This window comes from Mandrillus leucophaeus, unplaced genomic scaffold, assembly GCF_000951045.1.
Source record: "Mandrillus leucophaeus isolate KB7577 unplaced genomic scaffold, Mleu.le_1.0 Scaffold315, whole genome shotgun sequence".
NCBI classification, from domain to species: Eukaryota; Metazoa; Chordata; class Mammalia; order Primates; family Cercopithecidae; genus Mandrillus; species Mandrillus leucophaeus.
In genome coordinates, this window is record NW_012103310.1 from 1,829,430 (window position 1) to 1,853,145 (window position 23,716).

A 23,716-nucleotide genomic window follows, 5' to 3' on the forward strand; every position below is an offset into this window, starting at 1 on the left:
TCTTGATCTCCTGACCTCGTGATCCACCCGCCTCGGCCTCCCAAAGTGCTGGGATTACAGGTGTGAGCCACCGTGCCCGGCCTTAAAAATTTTTAAAGGGGTAGCATTTCTCTGTAAACTCCACAAAAGTATGGGAGGGAAAGTAAGTAAAACTGAACTAACTTTACTACTTTTAGTAATAGACTCATTGTAAGAAAATGTAAGCTATTCATGACAGTGTGTGTTTTTGATTATGTCTGGGCCTTGTTATTTTTCTGTGTTTCTGGGATGCAAGGATAATTTAAAAGCAATGGTTTGTAAAATGATATATAATTACATACGTATAAAAGTACATATAACCAACTAAGTATATGTATGCATGTACTCATGCAAATCAATTATGTATTAACATTTTATGTGTAAATGATATATATGTGTGTATATTGTGTTATAGAACATCCTGTATAGAAAAGTTGGTGCTGTCGGAAAGGAGAGAGCAAGGCAGTTTTCTAGTGCATTTCTTATAAGCTAGTTATGAGAAGGGCTTGCCGGCTGCTGATTCATTCAGCATATTTTTTTCTAAATGTCTTCTGTCTGATAGATACTGCTTTGTTAGGGAATACATAAATGAGATTACCCTAGATGTTCGGGTTAGTGAGGGAAACGTTCAATAGATAGCACTAAGCACTGTATCTCAGCTTTGATTCCCAGAGCACCTAGAGGGTCATTGGGCCACCTCTTTTAAGTTCCTCTTAAGATCTAGAATTGATTGGAATAATAATAATAGAAAGTTTGAGTACATTTTGTGTAGGTGACATAAAAGAACATCCTTAGGCAAGCGTATCAGTTAAAGGACTTGTCTTCATGGCTCTTGGTGTTTTCTTCATACCACTTTGCTCTTAGTTCCTGTTAGCAGAGGGGAAGAAGCAGACTCCAATATTAAAATCCATGCTAGTGAAGATTAGAAACAAGCCACATACCCTCAATAGGTGTTTGCTTAAAATGGATTTACATCTTTGCAATGGAGTACTGTGCACCTGGTAAAATGATGATGCAAATATAAATTGTTGATAAAGATATATATATATATTTTTTTTTTTTAAAGAGCAGAGATTCCAACACCAAATTTTGGGTGGTGGAATTTTATTAGGTTGGTGCAAAGGTAATATGGTTTTTGCCCTTGGGAGATTGGGCTGATGGAGACACTCATTAACCAAGATTGATAATACAGAAAGGAGAAGTGGATTTTTTCCCTGTTTTCCCTGCTCTTTCCTCCCTTTTTGAGTAGGGGAAATGGTAGATTCAGTTTGATGTGGCCAAAAGCAGTGGCTTAGTAGTCAGTTTGCTTGGATTTGAATATGTCTCTACCATTAGTCGTGTGTGACTTGAAATGGTTTCACTTTGCCTGTCTGTGCCTTAGTTTTCTCACTTGGACAATGGGAATGATAGTGGTACTTACTTTTTGTAATTATGGAGTTTAGTGGTTTGAAGTAGAATATTTATACCAGTGCCCATTAAAGATAAGTCATCTCATGCAGTGAGACATAACTGGGACTTTCGAGCTCAGTTCCTTGAGGTCTTCTGGGCCTGGAACAAGTCTGCCTTATAAAAATTGGCTTAACTCTACGTGCTACATACTAAAGTAGTTCTTAATGTAGACTTTTAACCAACTGTCTTAGAAATGAGCCTTTGGAACTTAGGTCTACATGTGATAGGGGTACTTTCTAGTGTCTACTTGATAGAGCAGTCACTTTCTAGTAGGGGGAATTAGGTTCCCGAAAAGTTCTGTGGTCTGAGAATTCATTTTTGAGGAACTCAAAACACAAGAGAATAAACAGTTGATAGACTTGAAGGTCATACAAACCTGTGCAGATCATTGTAAATGTTTTCACATTCTAAAGGAAGACAGAGGACAGCAAGCAAAACATAGTATCAGTGGTAGTTTACATATTTTGAATTAGTAACAGGGTACCTGTACTGTTTACACTTACTGGTGATAACTTACCCCCAGAAACTTTTGTTTCTCCTCTTCAGTTTTAAAAATGATGTGTCAGTGCATTATGTATTGTTGCAGGTAATGTGCATATGATGCATTTCCTTTCTGTTTTATTCTATTTGTTGGTATGTCCAAATAGTGCTTGATTTTGTCTTTCAGGCCCAGGTGTGGTCCCAGAGATACCGAGTTGGTAGTTGAGATAGCCAAAATCTGGGGCAAAACTCATTTGATCTGCTCAGTTTTTAGTTCTTAAACCTTCTCCCTAGTTCTTTTCACATAATTGCATGAGAAAGCACATGCTTCTAGCCTCTTTAACACAAATTTCAGCTATTCCACTTCCAAAATGCCTTTGGAGTAGTATAATCCAGCACCCGTGTTTATAATTCCACATGTTCTTTGACCTTGACCAAGGTTTTAATGCAAAACTGAATCATCTGCTATTGGTTTTTACCTTCTTTTCAGTTTCTCTCTCTCTCTCTCTCTATCTCTATCTCTCTCTCTCTCTCTCTCTCTCTATATATATATATATATTTCTTTTTGAGACAGGATCTTACTCTGTTGCCCAGGCTGGAGTGCAGTGGCATGATCAGGGCTCCCTGCAGCCTTGACTTCCTGGAATCACGTTAGCTTCCCTATTAGCTGGGACTGTAGGCTGCACCACGACACCCAACTAGGTTTTTTATTTTTTGGGGTAGAGATGGGGTTTTGCCATGTTGCCAGGCTGGTCCTGAACTCCTGGGCTCAAGCGATCTACCTGCCTTTGCCTCCCAAAGTTCTGGGATTACAGGCATAAGCTGCTGTGCCTGGCCTAAGTTTTTTTTGATAAAGGGAAAATACAGCAATCTGTTATATGCTGGAATCAAAATTTTTCTACTAGATGAACTTTTGGGGAAATTTAGTATTCTGTTCTAAATTAAATGCCTTTTTCAAGTAATTACTGCTAATGAACTCTCTTGTTTTTTCATGTTTAGGGTGGTCGATGCAGAGTAGTGCATATAAGGGGCTAAAATCAGACTTTGACACATGTGGGTTCTTGCATCTCTGTATTTTCTCACAACTATTTCAGTGATCCTTAATGAGTGGCATCTTGGCATAGTGAACTTTAATGTGGGACCTGAGTTCACAAACTGTTACCTTAGGCCAGTTAATCTTTCTGACCTTTACTTTCCCTGTTGGTGAAATGGAAGTAACACTACCTACTTATAGGGCTGTTAGGAGGTCAAATGTGTCAACGTCTATAAAATGCCTCAGCTGAGTGATTGGCGCATAGATAGTAAGTGTTCCACAAATGTGCATTTCCCTATAGTTTTACTGATCATTTTGGTGCAATATTATATTCTTTATAAAGTCTTGTGTATTTTGGCCTTTTTTTTTTTTTTTTTGTAAGACTGTGTTTTCTAGGGTTTTGAGGGGAATGATAAATGTTCTGGGTTTTTAGGATTTCACTTGAAATCCTCCTATATAATTGCTTTTTCTCTGTAATGCCACTTGATCATCTTATTGGAAATAAGAGATTTTTTTTGCTTGTGTGTTAGGCATCAAAACCATGATACTTTTATTTTCCCTTTGGCTCCTTTGGCTATTATAATTCTAGAAAATTATTTCTAAAATTACTGTATGGGAAACGTACTTTCTTCTGTCACTTCTTTAATTAGTTAGTGTAAATGAGCAAAAGTTTATAAGGGAATGTTAGTTAACAGTGTATAAATTTTAGATAATGACATAAGTTTAATTTATGGAATCTAATTTTAGATCTAGTTTTTCTTGATTTCTATTTTGTAGCTTTTTTGTGGTTGCTTATTTTTAATGGGCACCTTCTGAGCTATCTTTTTAGATCCCAGTGTGCACTGTATTTTATCTTCTCGTATGGGCTAAATTTTTTAAATTGTGAAATATGTGAGAATTTGTGTAACATATGTAAAATGAAGTAATAAAAAACAACTTGGTATTTTCTCCCAGCTTAAGAAGTGAGATAGTACTTAACTAGTACTTTTGAAGCTCCTTGTGTCATACTGATTTTTTTTTTTCATTTGCTACTTGTAATACTTCCTACTACTTTAGTTATTTTGAAATTAGATACAATTTTTAGTTTGGTGTCATTACAAAACATTGTCACATTGGAGAACATATTGCACCTGCCATTTAGTTTGTTAGCTCCTGGGTTAATCTGAACTTGCCTGTCATGCTGATGCGTTCATTTCAGTCCCAGTCTTACATTCTGGATCTCTGTTGATTAGTGTTTTTTGTTTTTTTGTTTTCTGTTTTTGAGACAGATTTCCCTCTTGTTGCCCAGGCTGGAGTTCTATGGCGCGATCTCCGTTCACTGCAACCTCTGTCTCCTGAGTTCAAGCGATTCTCCTGCCTCAGCCCCCCCGAGTAGCTGGGATTACAGGGCGCCCAGCTATTTTTTTTTTTGTATTTTTAGTAGAGATAGGATTTCTCCATGTTGATCAGGCTGGTCTCGAACTCCCGACCTTAGTTGATACGCCCACCTCGGCCTCCCAAAGTGCTGAGATTACAGGCGTTAGCCACTGCACTCGACCTTGTATTTTTTATTTTATTTTTTACAAATCTTAGTGTATCAGTACTTTTAATTAGGTGGCTTGATTCCCGCCCCCCCCACCCCTGCCTTAGGAATACAAACACAAGAGACTAAGCTCAGTACCTGCCTGAGTATACCACGTGTTTAACAGCCTGTGGAAATTGTCCTGTCCCTGAAGATACGCTGTAGATTAATTTTATGCAGTGATTTTAAGACAACTAAAAAAGTGCTTTGTGAGTTTAACTTCTAAAATCCGTGTAAGCTCATTTTCTGGATTGTTCATAGACCATCACATTGCCTTTGGCAAACTGAGCTGGAACATACTGTAGAAGATTTGAGAATCATGAGAGGTTCCTGTGGTAAAGAGAGATGTTTGTCACTAGCATTTGATTGTTACTCCATAGTTTGAATGGCTCCATTTGTGGGGGAAATGATGAAAAATATACTCTGTATTTTTCTCAAAAAAAAAAAAAAAAAAAAAAGAAAATATGGCTGTCTAGATTTTTAAGCTTCTTTAGGAAGAAAATCATATCTGTAGCTTATCTGCAAAGCACATTTGGTGTGTGGAATTATAAAAACTCTGACCTCAAATTAACATTTTTGTTTTTGAAAAGTGACTAGCCTGAAGGAAGGATATATGGAATAATCACTAAAGTCCTTATTTAAAGTAATCCAAGGTCAAGATTTCTGGAGTTTATTGTTACTTAGCATATGATGGTTTGGTTACTATATAAGTCAGCAGCAAATTATGTAACTCAGAGATACTTTACGTGGCCTTTCAAATGAGTAAAGATTAATGGATAATGTTTCAAAAAGGTGTCAGAATTTTGACGTGTATTTCTTACCTTTAGATTTTTAAAATGGTAATGAAATAATCTAATCTCTAACAATTTTTAACAAAGAATACTGATACCTTAATTGATTCTACTTTCTTATAAATAACTTTTGTACCGGTGATACCTACTTCTACTGAAATTGGCGAGGTGTAAGTAGCGTTGTAACATTTTCTAGGTGAAGAATATGTTGTTGAGCCTAAAGGATTTGGTTATATAGTTCATAACTAGAGACTGAATTTATATTTTCTTTCCCCATAGTTCAAGTCTTAATTTTAAAGACTGATCATTTTAGGGGAAAAATTATTAGAAAATGATGTCCTTTGAGTAAAGATAATCTTGATTCAATTATTGTTTTTACAAATAAAACTATTCTGATGCAGCAGTCTAGTGTTCATTCGTCCATCTAGTCATACACCCCCACAGTATGCTATCAGCTGGTTGTAGGTCTAGTGTTTAATGTAATACCGTAACAGGTATTTGAATTGGAATGGTAGTTCTTCAGGAATAGAATCTGGAATACAGGTAAAGATTTCAGACACAATTCCTAATTTAAAAATAACTCACAGTGTCTCTGAGGTTATTTTCCAGTGAAGTGTTTAGTATTGCTGCTATTTGGAGTACAAAGTTGGAGCTTTTAAAGAACCTGGGAGTTCAAAAGTATAAGAAGAAATAAATGAAAAGCAGAAATATTTTGAGGCAATAAGTATAGACTCAAATCTATATTATGACCACTTGGAATTCTACCAATAAGAGATTTATTTGGGCAAACTATAATGGTTGTTGGAAATTGCAAATCTTAGTGTGAATTATTTTAGTCCAGTTGGTTTCTTTCTTTTACTTACCTGAAATGAACTATACTGAGGCAATAGGAGCTTTGTATAGTAATTTAGGAGTGTAAAACAACTTAGGGAAAAGGATTATTAAGCAGGATGATTTGGATGACATCATGTGAAATTTAGGAATTGGAGGCATTGGAATTGAGAGAGTACTAACAAAGGAAAACCGCTTATTTTAGAATTTGTCTGGAGGATGTAGAGTTGAAGAAAGTTTTGGTATTTCTTCTGCAGCGGCCCCAGTGCTCTTGACCAGGAACATCTCTTGGAGTCAGTAGTTTTCATGAGGCTGGCATAGGAGCTTGGCCAATGTATGCAACATTGTTCTATTTAGAATATTCCCTGAATTAATTCCATAGTGTCAAAACATAAATTTTTCACTCAACTCCTTTGTAAGTTAGATTTTAACTTGTACTTGTCTTTACCTCTTCCGCTGATATCAGTTGACAACACTGAGATTACTTTCATTTTCCTGTAAGTCGTCATGAATTTTTCTGGTCAACCATGAGTTATCAGCAGAAGCAGTAAGTAGGATGTACTGTAAAAGAATTACAATAAAATAAGAGAAACCACTTGGAGAGCAAGAGGGCTTGTGGACTTAGGGGAACAGTTATGAGAAGTGTCTCAGAATTTAATTTACAAATAACGTTGATAGATTGACATGTTGTCTTTCCCATGAAGTAACTTTCATTACCTCGGCCTTAATAGTAAACTACTATGAAAGTGAATTCACGTCTATCTTGATTTGTGAGCTGATGAAAATTACAAAATGTAGGGTTTTTTCCCCAGATAAATAGTGGAATGTTCAGGTTTGATGCCTGGAAAATAGCTGAAATTTTCCATGGTAGTAGGCACATTTTGAAACTGTTTTTCTTTTCTCTGACAATTGAATATATTTTATATATAGTTGATTTTGATTATTGAAGACTAAGGAAAATTGATTTTAAGTAAGTTTAAATGTTAGAAAATGAATTTTGCAAATTTGAAGTAATTTTATATGTTTTGGGATTGTAGTTATGTTAGATATTCCTCAATTAGGGGTAATTGTCTTGCATCATTATCTCTTATCATAATCTGTTTTTCTTCACACAGTGTTATAGTTTTGCCGCTGGACTCTTCCCTCCCTTCCCCCACCCCATCAGGATGATATGAGACTTGAAAGAAGACGATGCATACAGGTGACTCAAGTTTTGAAATACAGTAAAACTGTGGCTAAGAGAATGTGGGAATCGATGGTGTATTTTGAATGGGGGAGCGTTCTGATAAATAGTAGGGGGAATTGTAGATCAGTAAATGCAAAGGTAGTTGGGCTATTTGTTAAACTTTTGAACTCAGATTGATAATCAGTGATTTACAATGGTGTTATTACAAATACAGCATAGTAATTGCTAGCACTTAGGCTTTTCAAGAGCTAATATTTTGGTGGGAATTGGAATAATTCTGTTAATAATGTAAATAACACAGTTACCTTTATGGTTGAATGCATGTCTCCCCCAGAACTCTATTAGAATATGGCAAATCTTTTATGGGAGTAGATGTTAGTAGGATATCATTAAAAAAACTGACAGTTAAATTAAGGATATTATATTCATACGTATGGTTTCTTAAAAAGATATGCTCTGAGATTTTGTTTATTTTTTCCTTGTTCCTGATATCCCTGCCTCCCATTTCCTTCCCTCCCTTCCCCTCTTATCCTTTTGTCATTTGTATTTTTATACAGAAGAAGCAGTGTGAAGGCATTTTTGAAAGAATATTTTTTGATTGCTCTGTAATTAATTGAGATCTTATACATGGGAAGCTGGAGGCTATTCCATGTGTGGCTGTGTTCAAATTCCTGAAAATGTAGTGCAGCTAATGTATAAAGTGTTACTAACTTTTGAACTTAAATGTTCTTAAATCAGGCATATTGTAAGGCATTTTGTTGAACTAAGTGTCTTACATTTGAAACTCTGTCAAAGATAGTCTTGTTTGATTATATTTATAAACTAATGTTTGAAAATGTGATTGCTAACTGGAAAAGATAATTATATAAATTTTGAATTGATATCTAACAGATAGTAATTATATCATTGGTGTAGTTTTTGTGATTGGTTTTTATTTTTGGTGATCTGGGTTTTGTCTAGGGGAAAAATCATTTTATGATTTTAAAATTTTTAAAAAAATGTTTCGATGTACGATTTTATATGAAGAAATGTGCTTGAATATATTTATAAATTAAATTAGATTATATAATACTTTACGTTCATGTGGAAGTCACCATTTTAAGACTGATGTTAATTCTTGTTTACGTCAGAGGTGATTGAGCAATCACCTCCATTACGCATCTATCATGCATGCACACAGGCTTGCACGTGTTATGTGTGCCTGTACACATTAGAGGTATGCCGGGTACACATTCTGGCCGAGTTGCTCGCTGATTGTTGAAAGCAACGTGATGCTGAAGCTGAGTATCACCATCATAGAACAACAAATAGGCATATTTACAGAAACATTTTTAGAATTTTATGCACATTTTTTTGTTGTCAGATTTTATAAGTTTGACCTTTTGGTGCAGGAACTATTTCTCAGCATTGTCAGCTCCTGGATTGCTCCTTGGGCGCTATACTGCACATTGGCTATACCAAGTAGATGCTCACTTTCGACTGAGGTCAGTAGAGGAACAAAGTATTTTTGGGGTATCTCATAGATTTATCTATGAATATTACTGATTTTGGAGATTTTCTCTCATGAAATTTTGGAGTTGCAAAGTTTCTGTTTATCCTCACAAAACATGGAGGGTTTCCAAATAGCTCTTTTTCTTGAAAGGCTTATGGCCTCAATGGAATGAAATAACTAATGAGTAAATACAGTTTATAGTTATCTAATTAATTTTATGAATGCTAGAACACAAGAAAATTCTACAGATTAGATTTATGATAAAATCCAATCTTTTGTTCAGCTTTGTATTCTTTAAAAATTACCAGCATTTATTGGCTTACAAAGGAAAAAACCCAGGAAAGAAGATCTAGCTGTTAAATAAATATATTAGCTGTTGGTGTATTCCCTTTCTAACAATTTGGAAGTTAATAATTGTTTTTGAACATAAAATTAACAGCTTTCAGAATCATCATTAATATAGCAGTTTGGTCTTGTATTACTATGCACACATTTATTCGACTGATAGAATTTCATCACATTAAAACTCATGAGTAGATGTTCACTGAAAGTTGTTTCTAGAGAATGCTTACACATTTGAAAGCAAGTGGTCTGCTTTCTCCAGGCCTTGTTTTTACCTTCTGGCATTGTTCATGGTACTGGCTTTGTTATGTTGGTTAGATGTGGTAACTTATTCTCACCTTTTCCTTGATGAGGCACAGGTTCAGGGATGCTGGAAAGGACATTGAAGTAGGCATTGGCTGATGGGCCTTTCAGAAGTGAACACTTAAGAGTAGGTTTTCAGAGTAACTCTGTGAGGTGATGAGTATGTTAATTGACTTGATTGTGGTGATCATTTCATTTTGTATATATGTATCAAAACATCATGTACACCTTAAATATGTAAAATTCTTATTTTCCAGTTATAACTCAGTAAAACTGGTGGGGGAGAGAACAAATAGTTTTACTGAACACTAGGCCAAAGTCAGACTTTGATGTATTTTGTCCATGTGTCTGTAGGTGTTCCTGTACTTACTTAATTTGAGGATCTTTTTGCATGTTCTAAAATACAGTTAGAACATGAATGAGGTAAATTTGGATTTTCTTTTGATTTTTGGAAGAACAAATGATTTGTTAACAAACATTTATTTCGTCAGCATTTGCTTTGTACCAGGTACTCTATTATAGGTGCTCTGCCTACAAAGATCCCTGAGCTTATGGATAACAAATAAATGAGGCAGTGGAGGTTTCTGATAAAGTGTTAAGACTCACCTATTGAATTCAAGGCATGCAGAGAGAAAATAGCACTGTCTGGGTAATGACATTGACAGTAATGGCTTTACCTGTGTGCAGAGGTTACCAAAATCTCTGCATCCTATTCTTCTCTTCTGAGCTCCACACTCAGGTAACTGCTTCCTGGATGCTTCTCCTGCATATTCCCTCCTCCTTCCCCATTCAGTTCTCTTAGTAATGAGTGACACTGTTCTACCCTAACACAACATCATTTGGGGATCCTAGGAACCACTCTTTGCCCTTTTGAATCACAAGTAACCAAATTCAGTTTATTTAAGGTATAGAATCACTTCTGAGATGAGATTTGAAAAAAGTACTGCCTCAGAGATTACCATGTATATAAATATAAAGACTTTGATATAAAGAAACCTGTGTAAACCAGCATTTCTTCAGTTTATTTGATCAAGGGACCTCCCTTTCCTTTTATTTTTGATTTATACCTATTAACATCTTGTGGAACATGATTTGGGAAAATGTGTTGGGAATAGAAGTTGCTACCATTCTTTGTTTTGTTGAAATGAACTTCTTTAACACCTAAGAAATTTTTAAACAATAGTGATATACTAGTCACTTTAAAATGTGGAATAGTTCCAAAACATACAGAACTATCACTTTTTGAGGATGAATAAACATGGAAATTTATTTTTAAATGTGCTGATTTGTTCATATTGTCTTTGTCATAATTCTTATGCATACACTATATATATATATACACACACACACATATATATATGAATTTAAGTACTTAAAACCATTTGTGGCAGAGTTTTAATTTTAGATTCTCTTAACTCATTTTAAAATGTGAATTTTGTAGGACAAAATTTTCATATTTCGAGTGATCACAGAAATGTGGTGTATTCATTACAGAACAATTAGATTCCAGTGATCACAGAAATGGGGTGTATTCATTATACAAGAGTTAGAAATCAGATCTGTAAATCACAAAACCCCAGCTTTTAAAATCCCGTCATATGCAGGATACACTGGGAGAATGAAAGGGCATGTACATTGTAATACTTAGGTAGCTGTTGCCAGTTTGCCTCCCCTTGGAATTGTTCTTCTCGTGGTCGTGTGTGTCTGATCTTTTTCTTTGTGTCTCCTTCTCTAGCTCATGTCTCAACTCAAGCAGTTTGATTTTTTTCTTACTGGTTCAATAAATTTTTTTTTTAGTAAGTAAAAAAGATAGTGGATTTGCTTTTGCACTCATGGTTTTACTTCTTGTTTGTTAGATAATACAAAATCACTGAAAACAAAATCACTGAAAGAATTCTGAAATGTATAAATATATATGGATAAGTATAAGGAAACACCCCAAGTTTTAGTGTCCTCTACAGTGTGACACATTCCCTTCCAGTTTTTTTTCCATGCCATTTTTAAATTAATTGAGATCATTTTGAATATTCAGAATGATGTGGTTGGGTAAGATCCACTTTATACTCGAATCGACTAACATATCATAAATGTTTCTCTACGTCATCAAAAGCTTACGGTAGTGATCTGCTGTTACTTTGAACTTGGAGCAAATCCAGGGTACTCAGAATGCTTTTGAAGATCAATTACTTTAGATATTTATTTTACAGTTTGCTTATTTCATAGTTAAGTTAGGTATCTCTTATTTTTAGGCATTAAATTGTTTTCTAAAGCCCTAGTATCTGTGCATAATATTTGGCTGTAAAATTATTTTCTTATAATTGTTTCCTAGGAGTCATAGTGTTTGAAACACTTTCAGGCTCTTGATACAACTTTTCAGAAAGCTGTTTGGTAATATGTACCACTCTGTACATTACAAGAATGTCTCTTAATTTGTTTTTCTCAGCATTGAGTATTATAGTTAAGATAAATCTTCAACAGGCAAAAAGAAGTATCTCTTTATTTTTGAACAAATAAAGTAGTATTTTATACTTGGTGGAGGAGATATAAGTGCTGTAGAAATGCATAAAGTAAAAAGAGACAGCCACTCCCCCTTTCCTAATAGTTCAGATTCTTTCTAGCAAGTGGTTTTTGTTTAATACTTTTATGGCATGTGCACATATTGTTTACCGGTTTTATGTCCAGCTAGTCCGATAGTTCCTGAAGTTCAGGGGTTAAGGCTTATCCTCTTTGTGTGCCCTGTGACTGTCTGGCAGGATTTCTGGGACACAGGAAGTGCTCAGCAAATGCAAAAAGAATAATTTTTGCCATCCTAATGGCATTTTTAATGCCTAAAAATAAGTATATTCTCGCTTTAATACATTTCTTCAATTGGTTTTAAGAGTTCCTTATTTTCCATTTCTTTTTATGTTTCATAGTTTTATTTATGTTTTTAAGTGGAAGCAATTAATAATGATTACATTATGTATGTGTCATATGAAAGAACATTTGATATTTATAGAAAAAATGGTGGGAAACCTGAGGTAAGCCACATTGTAAAATTGAATTTTTTACCTTAGTATCTCTATTTAAGACCCAGGTAAAAGCAAATACATTTATATTCACGATTTTGGATTTTCGGTATACTTTCTAAGTGTACCTTCAAAGAATGTCTAAGTTCTAGGAAGATGACAACAGAACATAGTTTAAAAATTTTCCCATTTTCCTTTAGATAGAGACAGAGTAACTAGGTCAGCAAAACCAAAACGTCACGTTCAGCATCTGCAAGACTAGGTGGACAGTATCCCCCTGACTCACATACAAGTAAGTAGGTGAGAGTGAACGTCTGATAACAAGACCTGTGTGGTATCAGCATTTGTGCAGAAGGAGGCATGAGGGTGTCTAATGGGCCTGAGAATAGGAGAACCCCAAGGTAACCAACAGAGGAGACTCACTTTAGTGAGAGACTTGCGGAAAGTATGTTTGAGAACAGCAGCTGGAACTCGAGATAGTTTTGAGTTCCCTGGAGGACACAGTAAGTTCTGAAGAGGGGTTAGAGTCATCTGGTCCCTGTGAACTCTCAAAACTAACCAGTTTAAGCTTCCTTCCCAGTCAAAGCCCTACACCAAGGAAACACTGCTGGGAATAGAATCCACATTAAACAAGATGGAGACAATGAGGGCAAAGGAAAAAATGTCAGATGAAAGTGGGAGAAGATAAAAGTACAGGAGATCTTATTCATGAGTCTATATTTTGGTATCCTTCATGAAGACGGAAGAGAACTCTTATTGAAGTCAGAAAAGCTACTCCAGTTTCCCCAAAGTTTTTTATTTTACATAAAAATGAGCAACGGACAGGGATCATAGTCATATTCCCCACAGAGTTTTTATAAGAGAGAAGCAGAAGGAGCAGAATATTATTACTGCAGACAATGAAAGCATGCCAGAAAGAAATGTCCACAAAATAAATGAAGCTATAACCTGTTTTAAAATAAACCCAGAGAAATTTAGAAAATGATACAAATATTAAAGCACAATGTGAATCTGAATAAGAAAAATTAGAAAAGTGGTGATAACTCAGGAAAGAGAAGTAAAAGATAATTTAAAAAATGAAGCCTAAACAGAGTGAAAAACACAATATGAAATTTCTCAGAAAACTGTTTAACATGAATAACCGGCCAGGTGCGGTGGCTCACACCTGTAATCCCAGCACTTTGGAGGCCGAGGTGGGCGGATCACAAGGTCAGGAGATCGAGACCATCCTGGCTAACACGGTGAAACCCCGTCTCTGCTTAAACAAAAAACCAGGAGTGGTGGTGGCGGTTGCCTGTAGTCCCAGCCACTCGGGAGACTGAGGCAGGATAATGGTGTGAACCCGGGACTGGAGCTTGCAATGAGCTGAGATAATGCCACTGCACTCTCACTCTGGGGACAGAGCGAGACTCCATCTCAAACGAAGATGAATAACCAAGGAGAAATGAAGAAAAATGAAGCATTCCAGAGAAAGCAACGGTTATTAAAGACAGGCAAAGAAGTTTCAACATGCAAATAACAGGAGGCTCTGAAGAAGAACTAAAGCAATGAAACTTAACAGATACTAACAATATAACTCATGAAAATGTGTTGAAATTTGCTTTGCAGATTTTTTTTTTAAAGAGATGGGGTCTTGTTGTGTTCCCTAAGCTTGGAATGCAATGTGGCGTAAGCATGGCTCACTGCAGCCTTGAACTCCTGGACTAAAGCTGTCCTCCCACCTTAGCCTCCCAAGTAGCTAGGACTATAGGCACGTGCCACCACGCCTGGCTAACTTATTTATTTTTATTTTTGTAGAGATGTGGTCTTGCTATGTTCCCTAGGCTGATCTTGAACTGCTGAAGACCAGCCTCAAGTGATTCTTCCACCTTAACCTCCCCAAATGCTGGGATTACAGGTGTGAGTCACCATCTCAGCCTTTACTCACTTTTTAGTCTGCTTTTAAATTTTAAACATTCTCCAGCATCAATATTCTTCTATAGTACTGTTTTAAATGACAAATTAGTATTCTATGAATGAGTTAATGTTTAATGGTTCCCCATTTTTGCTAATTAGTTCATGAACAATGTTTAAGTGAATACTATTATGGGATTTTTTTGTTTGTTTTTTATTTATTGCCTTAGGTTCAATTCCTAGAAGTTGGAATTGTTAAGGTGAAGCATATGTACATTTTAAAGCCTTTTGATATGTTATTTTAAAATATCTTTTTAAAGTACAGTTTATGCTTCTACCAGCTACACATCAGAATTTTTCTACACCCTAGGATCCTAGGTATTTTAAAATGTTTGCCAATTCAATAGACAAAACATAACTCAATATTTAAATTTACATTTGCTTGAATATTAGACCAGTTATGTTTTTGGGGGGTTTGTTACTGATGTTTTTTGTGAGTTTCCTTTTACCATTCTTTGTTGATACTACTTTTGGGTTTTAATTTTTTTTTCTTAATTTACCAAAGTTTCTCATTGAACCCTTACTAGATGCCAATAGCTATTCTAAATTATTTACAGGTATTAACTTATTTACTCCTAATGATAACTCTGATACAGGTACTGTGATTGACCCAGACAGAGGTTCGGTAGCCTGCCCCAGGTCACACAGCTAGTAAGGGATGGAGCTGGGGAGCAAATCCAGACCTGTGAGTCCCTGCTGTTAATGATCATGCTTTTGATTCTAGGGATACTTATTGTTACTTATTGCTGGTACATTTTTCAGTTTGCATTTGCCTTTTGTTCTTGATGTCATTTTATACAAGAGCTTTAATTTTTGGTATTGGAGAACTAAGTTTTATTTATTAGTGTAATGCCTCAGACGTAACAGATTCTCAAATCTATGTGTTGAACAAATGAGAATGAACCCATCAGCAGTCTGTTGATGGTGATGACCTTTTATGTAGTGTAATATATATCTCCTTTTAAAGGGATTCCCAGGGTCTCATAAATGATGTACTCTTTGGTGTTTATTAGGCACAGTAAGCTTATCTGTGTTGGCTCTTCTGGAAAGTTTTTTAGACGTAATCACTGCTTTTAAAAGGAACATGTGTTCTTAAGCAAATAGGAGTTGTGAAGAATGTATTTATTGACAGTGATTTGAATTGTAGATTCAAAGTGAAATGAAATAATTTCACTCTAGGAATAATTTGATGGGTTTTTTTTTGTAGTTTTAGAAAATTATAGATTTGGCCATTGTTTTAAAAGTTTTGAATAAATTTTGGCTTAGTGTAAGAAGTAAGATTCTTTGACAGGAAAACTAAAACTACAAAACTTGATATGAAAAATTATCATTGCTTAAGATTTGGATAGTGTAGATCAACTCCTCAAAAGGTGAAATTTAAGATTTTACTTTTCTCGAACTCCTGACCTCAGGTTATCCTCCTGCCTTGGGCTCCCAAAGTGCTGGAATTGCAGGTATGGGCCACCACGCCCAGCCAAGATTTTACTTTTCTTTAAGCACTCTTTCTCCCTTTTTCTCTGGTGGTTAATAACAGGCTACTTAACGGTGCCTTCTTAGTTCGGCCTCTGTATTCCTTACTTCAGTCTTTTAAAAAAAGTGTAGTGATCCATATTGCTAATGGATATACATTAGAGAGAAACACAAATAAGTTCATTTTAATTTTTACAAACCATCCACAAAATGTACTGCATGGAATCAGGTACTCAAAAAGATACTCAAGATGTAAAGATTTATCTTGTTAACACAAATCCAGGTCTGCTTTGTATAAAGTTACCAAAGCTTAAAAAACATTGTTGAGTGCTTGCTGTTTTTGTAACCTACTGGTTACACCCTGTTCTTTCCTCTTCTACTGCTGGTAGTAGTATTCTTCAGGCCATTTGTATTAGTCTGTTCTTGCACTGCTATAAAGGAATACCTAAGACTGGGTCATTTATGAAGAAAAGAGGTTTAATTGGTACACGGTTCCACAGGCTATACGTGAAGCATGGCTAGGGGGGCCTCAGGAAACTTAAGAGTCACGGTAGAGAGTGAAGGGGAGCAGGCGTGTCTTCCAGCAGAGGAAAAGAGAGAAGGGGGAGGTGCTGCACACTTTTAAACAGCCAGATCCCACGAGAACGAACTCACCTAACTCATCATCCTGAGAACAGCACGGGGGAAGTCTGCCCCTATGATCCAGTCACCCCTTAAGAGGCCTCTCCTCTGACATTGAGGATTACAATTTGACATGGGGTTTGGGTGGGGACACATATCTAAAACAATCACCGTGCTTAGCTGATATTGTTAAATTCAGACTTGTTCTTTTATATTAAGCGTTAATCAGTCTAGTTTACATGCTTATGTTAATAAAATTTAATCCATTCTGGAAGTAAAAGAGTGAAATGTTAGTTTTCCTTTTCCTCGTTCCCACTTATAGGGGTAACCCCTTTTAATCTTTTCCATTTTAAGATTCTTCTCTTGGTTGCCTCCATGACTGTTAATACATTAGTATGTTTGTAGCTGTGTTTTACTATGAAACCAGATATCTCTCAGTGCTATCTCTTTGCCAGCCAGTTTCTCCCGATTTTCTTTTAAAGTTTGTCTGTTGATTATTATTAAAATTTTTAAAACTAATTTAAACCTCGTTCTTGGCCATCAGTTTTAGACAGTTTCTCTTGATTTCTCAAGATTTGAAATGAGAGCTTTGGAGCCCTTTATATTTCTTTTTACTTCGTAGCTGTTAACCCACCAGACAGTTATTTCCAGCTTGTGTATAGGTATATTCACTTACACATCTTGCTGTCACTTAATTGAATTCTTTATTTTTGTGTTAGAATCTTCTGAATATTGAAAACAAAACTATACTGAAGATCATAGTGTATTAAGACTGATGGAGAGGGAGATGTGATACTGTGTCACTAAGGTCGTTCCAGTCATAGGAGAAATGTTACCACTGGATTGAGGTCTGGTACATTTTAAAAGATGATTTAATTCTATGATATGTGTTCAACTTGCACTAGGAAAGTTTTTACTTTCACCTTTGTTACTTTCACCAAAGGTTACTTTCACCTTTGTTCATGCACGGCACAAATACCTGTGAACCCTTACTGTCCAACTCAAGAGCCAGAGTCCTCCGTCATCCTTTTGCTTCTCTTCTAAGTGAGAGGACTGAGTGCAGACTTGGTGTTTGTGGGTGAGGCATGTGGACTGACAGGCTTCAGTTTATTTAGCGAGTGTAAGTCCTGGCAGGAAGGTTCTCTTTCTTTCCTTGCCAGGTTGAGGAGACCTCATTAAACAGTATGAACTTGTGGTTTTGGCGTGTCTAGTCCTGATGCAGGTGGCTTGGTATCCTCACAGGCATTTCTTTGGCCTTGCCCTTGGGGTGACTGTTCACTTGTGTTTGAGCAGCTGGGACTCAGTAGGTTCCCTGGAGTAGGTATTTCTTTAGAGCCCCTGGGGGAGGCTGATCATGCAGCAGATAGTTGTTTAGTGTCAAGCCAATCTCTCCCCTTCTTTCTACTCTAGTTTTTCTTTACCACCCAGAGTGGCATCTGCCACTTCTGCTCTGGTTCCTGGTCCCAGCTTTCAGCTCTAGATCTTTTTGACATTCCTTAAATTATTGGTGTGATCCCAGGTGCCTTTTTCTTGCAGAAAACTGACAAAATCTTTGGTTCACTGATATGTCTTCATCCCATGCTTTATTTTATTTTGTGATCTTTTACTGCTTGTTTCGGTGTTTGATATGGAGGATAAGAACAGTGTGTTTACTCTATCCAGTGCTCTAGATTTTCGTGTTAGAAGCACCCTCCTTCCCAGCTTGGGAAAACTGAGCTGCTGGGGTGGCTGTTGGCTCCTTTGCTTGCTGTTAGTTTTAAAGGATTGTTTTCAGTCACACTTGAATTGTAGCTATCCTTGGTTCTCTTTTTACCAATGAATTCTGGTAGTATGTTTTAAGAACTGGGTGGCCTTCCTGGCCTTTATAAACATTTTCTGTAATGCCTAGCTTTAGTGAGCAACGAAGTTGCCCATTGGAGATGAGGCTTTATTGAAAGTCAGCACCTGTACTTCACTCCCTGCCTTTGTGACTTCGGGTTTCAATTGGGTGTTTGGAAGCACTGTTTCTTCTGTCCTTGACCTTGTTCCACATGTTTTACGCATTACCTCCTGTGAGCAGCTACAGAGCCTTTCCTTGTCAGCTGGGCTTCAGCTGCTTTGAGGATGACTACTTATCCCTTGCAGGTGCTTCCCACCAAGGCTCTTGAAAGGGAAGTTTTCATAATGTTCATTTTTTAAAAAGTTAGACCAAATATACCCCCTAAACTTGTTAAGTCTGCTTGTTTTCATATGACATAGAAATTGATACAAAAATACTTTATGTAGTTTGTATAGATGAAGTTGATTAAGAAAGATGACACTTACTCTGCTATTTTGTCTTGATAAGTACAGTACAAAAAACAGTTTTTAAGCCCTAAAGTTAACTTGCAAGAATCTTTTTGTTTTGACAATATGCTATCTATTGAATAAAATCTTAACAAGTCAACTTTTATATTTTCATGATACCTAAATGAGGGAGCAAAAGTATTTTAGTATATGACAATATACTGTGAGTTAGTTGATTCAGAAGAGTAAACAATAGTCCAGTATTTAAAAATTTATGTCTGTAATCCAGATTTAAATAACAGGTTACCTTCTAGCTTTATAAACAGTCTTAATGAGAAGTGGGGGACAAAAAAGAAGCAGGATTGCCCTTAAGTTGGAGAATAGAAATATCTACTTGGCTTAACGTTTTTATAAAAGATGTCCAGCAAAACTATGGTGGCAGCCTTACTTTAGAGAATGAGGTATTACAAACTTGACCAAGGTAGTCATGCCAGACTTTTGAATATTTTTCTAAATTAGATGGCTTCAAATTAAAAAAAGATTTTATCCACTTGATGTTTTTGCAAAACTATAAAGCTGTGTTCTATTTCTACCTAAAATATAAAATTGTTAGTATGGTATGATTTGTCATTTGAGATTATCTTGGCTAATTCATTACTGGGAATAATAATGGCTATTACACATTGAGAGGATAGAGGCTGTTTCTGTGTCTCATTAACTGCATCATTAACTGCAGATTTAAAAAAGTTAACAGTTACTCTAAATATATGTCTTATAGGGGAGAAAATGTAATCAGCGTATTGTACTTTTTTAGCCTGGCCTGGTGGCGCATGCTTGTAGTCCCAGCTACTCGGGAGGCTGAGGCAGGAGAATTGCTTGAACCTGGGAGGCTGTGGTTGCAGTGAGCCGAGATCGCGCCCTTGCACTGCAGCCTGCAACAAGAGCACAACTCCGTCTCCACAAAAAAAAAAAAAAAAGTTAATGTTTAATTGTATACTTAGAAAACTTTCTTTACTAGGAATTCTGAATATATATATTTATGTAATGAAGATTTTAGTTTAGTAAGTTAACTATTTTAAAACATGTTTAATGTTTAATTTCTGATTCTAAAAGTAGTACTTTTTGATACTTTCCTAAACTCCGTAATTTAAGTAACTTTAAAAAGAATTGATGCTAAGCTAAACATTTAAATTGAGGATTATCCCAGAGCATCTGTCACTAGGCAGATGATGTTTCCTTGTGTCTCTAGTCCCCAAAGGAAAGTCAGAGTGCCAAGTTTTTAATATTTGTCCCCTTAAGAAGGGGGAAAGTTTTGTGATATGAAAAATGTTTAAGAGGTGGTCTGGGAAACAGTCCCTCTTGACATGAAAAATGCCCAGTTTGTTGCTGTAGAGTGCAAGACAGGCTGAGTTAGGCTTTCTTTATCACTATGGAGGGAATAAGAACCTAGGAGAACAAACCAAAATATTAAAGATTCATGGGTAAGAGTATGAATGAAATTGGCTTTAAAATCTTTCCCTTTTACTTCTCTCTTACCTTTATCCTTCGGAATTAAAGGAGGCTAATACGGGTTCCAAGCGGTTCAAAAACGTACCGAAAGTTGTCAGAAGTTTAAAGGGCTGAGATTGAGTCTTTCAGGGAATGGATTAAATACTTTGGGTTAGAGAGTGATTTTCAAATGTCTTAAGCCTTGGCTCGTAGTGTATTGATGGTAGTATGGTGTGAATGATCCTGAGCTAATCTCATGAAAGCTTACATTTAAGTAAATTTTCATATGGACAAGAAACCAAGAGACATTGATGTGTGACTAAAGTACTGATTATTCATGGATACTGCGAGAGCTTTGCTTTTTATCTGTGGGATCGTTATCTTACGCATTATGTTTCTAAAAATGTAGTTTCTTTGTTTATAGGATGGGGGGCGTTAATATTAGATGATTTTTAAGTTTCCTTCTAGCTTTAGAGTTATTGATCCTTTTCCTGACTTTTAGAACCTGACTTTTCCAGTCTTGGTTTCATTGAACTTTAACAGGTTCCAGAATTCCTGTGTAGAGAGAACATGGGAAAAAATTAAGGGACTGGTGTGGGTAATGGATGCTTAGAGATGATGGAAAAGTGGCTTCAGGAGAAGAGAAATTGTAGTGTTAGGGATAGGACCAGCGTGCTCTTCTCTTGGAATCTGATGCTTGAAATCTACTCTGTCTTAATGAACTGTACTTCACAAATGCTAGAAGTCTTTCTGGAGACGTTTATAGATACTCTATGGAAAAATATTTAAAAATCACAAACTTTTTCATGATGTAGAATGAATCTGTACTCAATTTAGGAGGAGATAATTGCTAGGCTAGGTGGGACAAGTTGATCTATTTTAAAATAAAATTGTATCTTTTATAAGGCACAAATGGGAACTGTGTCTCCTTGACATGTTTCAAAGCATTTCTCTGAATATGTGAGATTAAAGAAACTCTCAACCACCCAGAATTGTCAGAACACTGATGTTCTTTAAACCTATCTTTGTAGCTGTTAGTATGTACTGACACAGTTGAAGTTTTTAATGTTTTATTCATTATTAGACATTTTGCATGTGAATATAATGTATTTTATTTATGGTTACATCTTAACTGAACTTGGTTCCCAGATATGAGTATTATTTACTTGGTCTCAGTCTTCATATTTTAAGCTCTATAGGTGAATACTTAATTTTTATTTTAAAATTATTTTTGAAGCTATATATTAAAGTTTGTCATAATAAACGGAAGTGTTTTCCTCCACCTGGGAATACTTGAGACTTCAGTGAGCCACGCTTTCTCTTATGCCCACCTCTTTAGTCTTTCCATTATAGAATAAAAATGCTTTGTGGGATTTCTCTAAAATGTAATGTTTGAGAATCTATTTTAATGTATAGAAATATATTTACATAATGCTTTTGAGTAGGTGGGGAAAAAAGTTGAAATGTTGATGGCAGCATCTGTTAGAAAAACTCATATGTCTATATAGTAAAAAGTTAAAATTACAACAAATGCACTACTTTAACTGTGTTCTGCCTGTTATTCCATGGGATCGCCTTTGGAGTAAAGTAAAATATGTTTCTAGTCCTTTATAGTTGCTGTTAATTTTGTTCTAAACCTGAAAGTGTTAACAGCAAGTTGAAAATGTGACAAAGCTCAATTTCATTTCTTGTTTATTGCTTGTTTTCCTATTGGACAATTGGAAGTAGCTTTGCCCTGGCAACTAAAATAGGCTATTTGCATAACCTAGTTTGATTGGCTAGCATCCTTACTAACAGTTCCAATCATATGGTGTCGGTTTAGTGGTAGGCTATGCTAATTAGCCGCTGTTGCTGGGGTTCAGGGATGGTTTCTGTGTGCTGTTCTGCTGCATTGTGTTGCCTGGTGAGAGACATTGATAAATGAGTGTTTAATGATCTGCAGCAGTTCCCACTCACTGCGGGCAGGCGGATTTTAGAACAGAAGTGGAAATAAGGCTTTAATTGCTCTGTTAAATATCTGTAACCAAAATATGTGTATTACATTTTAGAAATTAAGTTGTATGAAATCTCTATCTAATTAAATACTTTATAACACAAAAGGAAAATACTTTAGCTTTGTCTCTTAAAATATAACTCAGGTAGCAGCACAATGCATAGGTTTCCTAAAACTGTAAAATTGATCGTTTTATTTCAGATCAGAAATAGTGCCATTGTAGTAAGTAGCATGCTTGATTTTTCTTATGACTTCGACCTTTCATAAAGATACATATTTGTGTTTAATAAAATGGTGCAAGCGTTTGGGCAGAATTTATCTTGTACTGCCTGTGTAGTCTAGCAAAAAAGAGCATAAACTTGAATTCCTTGTTCTTGTTCTTCTGTTGAATTTGAAGATCAGGTTGTTATTCACTACCTCCTGCTATTATTACTTTTCTAATTGAAGTCAGATGTTTTAACTGTTGCTTATACCGTTATTGTTGGTTTATGTGAAGTCTTTATTGGTACTGTCAGGTGGTAGGTTCTGTAGGAAAAAAAATCAGTTCTTTGTTCAAGGAACATGAGGTGAAGAATAAACACATGTGATATTAGATTAACAATGCAAGATGACCATATGGAAAAGTGTTGTAAGGATTTATCTGGAAGGGTATAGGGGAAAAAATTCTCTAGGCCTTTTTATGATAGGGACATGGGAAATGGATTGAGAGTCTGGGAAAGGGTTAAAGAGGAAGCCCATAGAATTTGTGTTAAGATTTTAAATATCACTTAGGATTCAAACAGCTGGAGAGTAATAAGAAGGAAGAACATTTTAGGGTGAGTAATAGATGAGCAAAAGTAATGTTTCTGGTATTCAGTTGTTAAATGTAAGTGGTCACAGTGATCAAGGACTCTGGGGCCTTAGGTTTGTCAGTGCCCCAGCTTCCAGGCAAGGTTGTGTCATTCCCTTGAAATAAGACCTGGTGTCTTACTGTTGCAGCTAGCATCATTTTTGGCTTTTTGTCACTTGGTTTTGTTGGAAGCAGGGCTCTCCACTTTTTGTGTCTAGTGGTTAAAGCATAGGACTCTTCTGCCTTCTTTTATCCCTCCCATTGGCCCTAAAGCATTGAAATATAGATGCCAAAAATAATCCATGTGAATTTAGATGTTTGTATTAAATTTTTTATAAAGTTTATCCCTTTAATTGTTTTGGCCTTTATTTAAGAGCATAGTAAAATTAGACAAGCTAACTGGACAATCTTACAGACTAGTGAAGAATGAAAACCAACATTAAACCGTAACATTTGATTCTTAATCACACGTTCCCAGGCATATATACTGAACATATATTCTAAAATAAATTTACAGAAGTGCTTTATTCAACCAGAGTCAAAGGGGACCTAGATTCAGAATTTATAATTTAACAGAGTTGGAAATGTCTTTACATAACTATA

At 35.8% G+C, this 23,716-nt stretch overlaps 1 protein-coding gene across 2 annotated transcripts in view; it reads left to right on the forward strand.

Annotated features, from left to right (window-relative positions):
• Positions 1–2,518: 2,518 nt before the first annotated feature.
• Positions 2,519–23,716, forward strand: part of DYRK1A (dual-specificity tyrosine-(Y)-phosphorylation regulated kinase 1A) — a 98,167-nt gene continuing 76,969 nt past the window's right edge. Inside the window, exons 1-2 of one of the 2 annotated variants that reach the window (XM_011987746.1) lie at positions 2,519–2,597; positions 7,279–7,364. In XM_011987746.1, coding sequence (XP_011843136.1) covers positions 7,355–7,364 — 10 coding nt within the window. In that variant the 5' untranslated portion in view covers positions 2,519–2,597; positions 7,279–7,354. Of the gene's footprint in view, positions 2,598–5,904; positions 7,365–23,716 lie in introns of those variants that run through there. The other variant, XM_011987747.1, reaches the window with a different exon arrangement.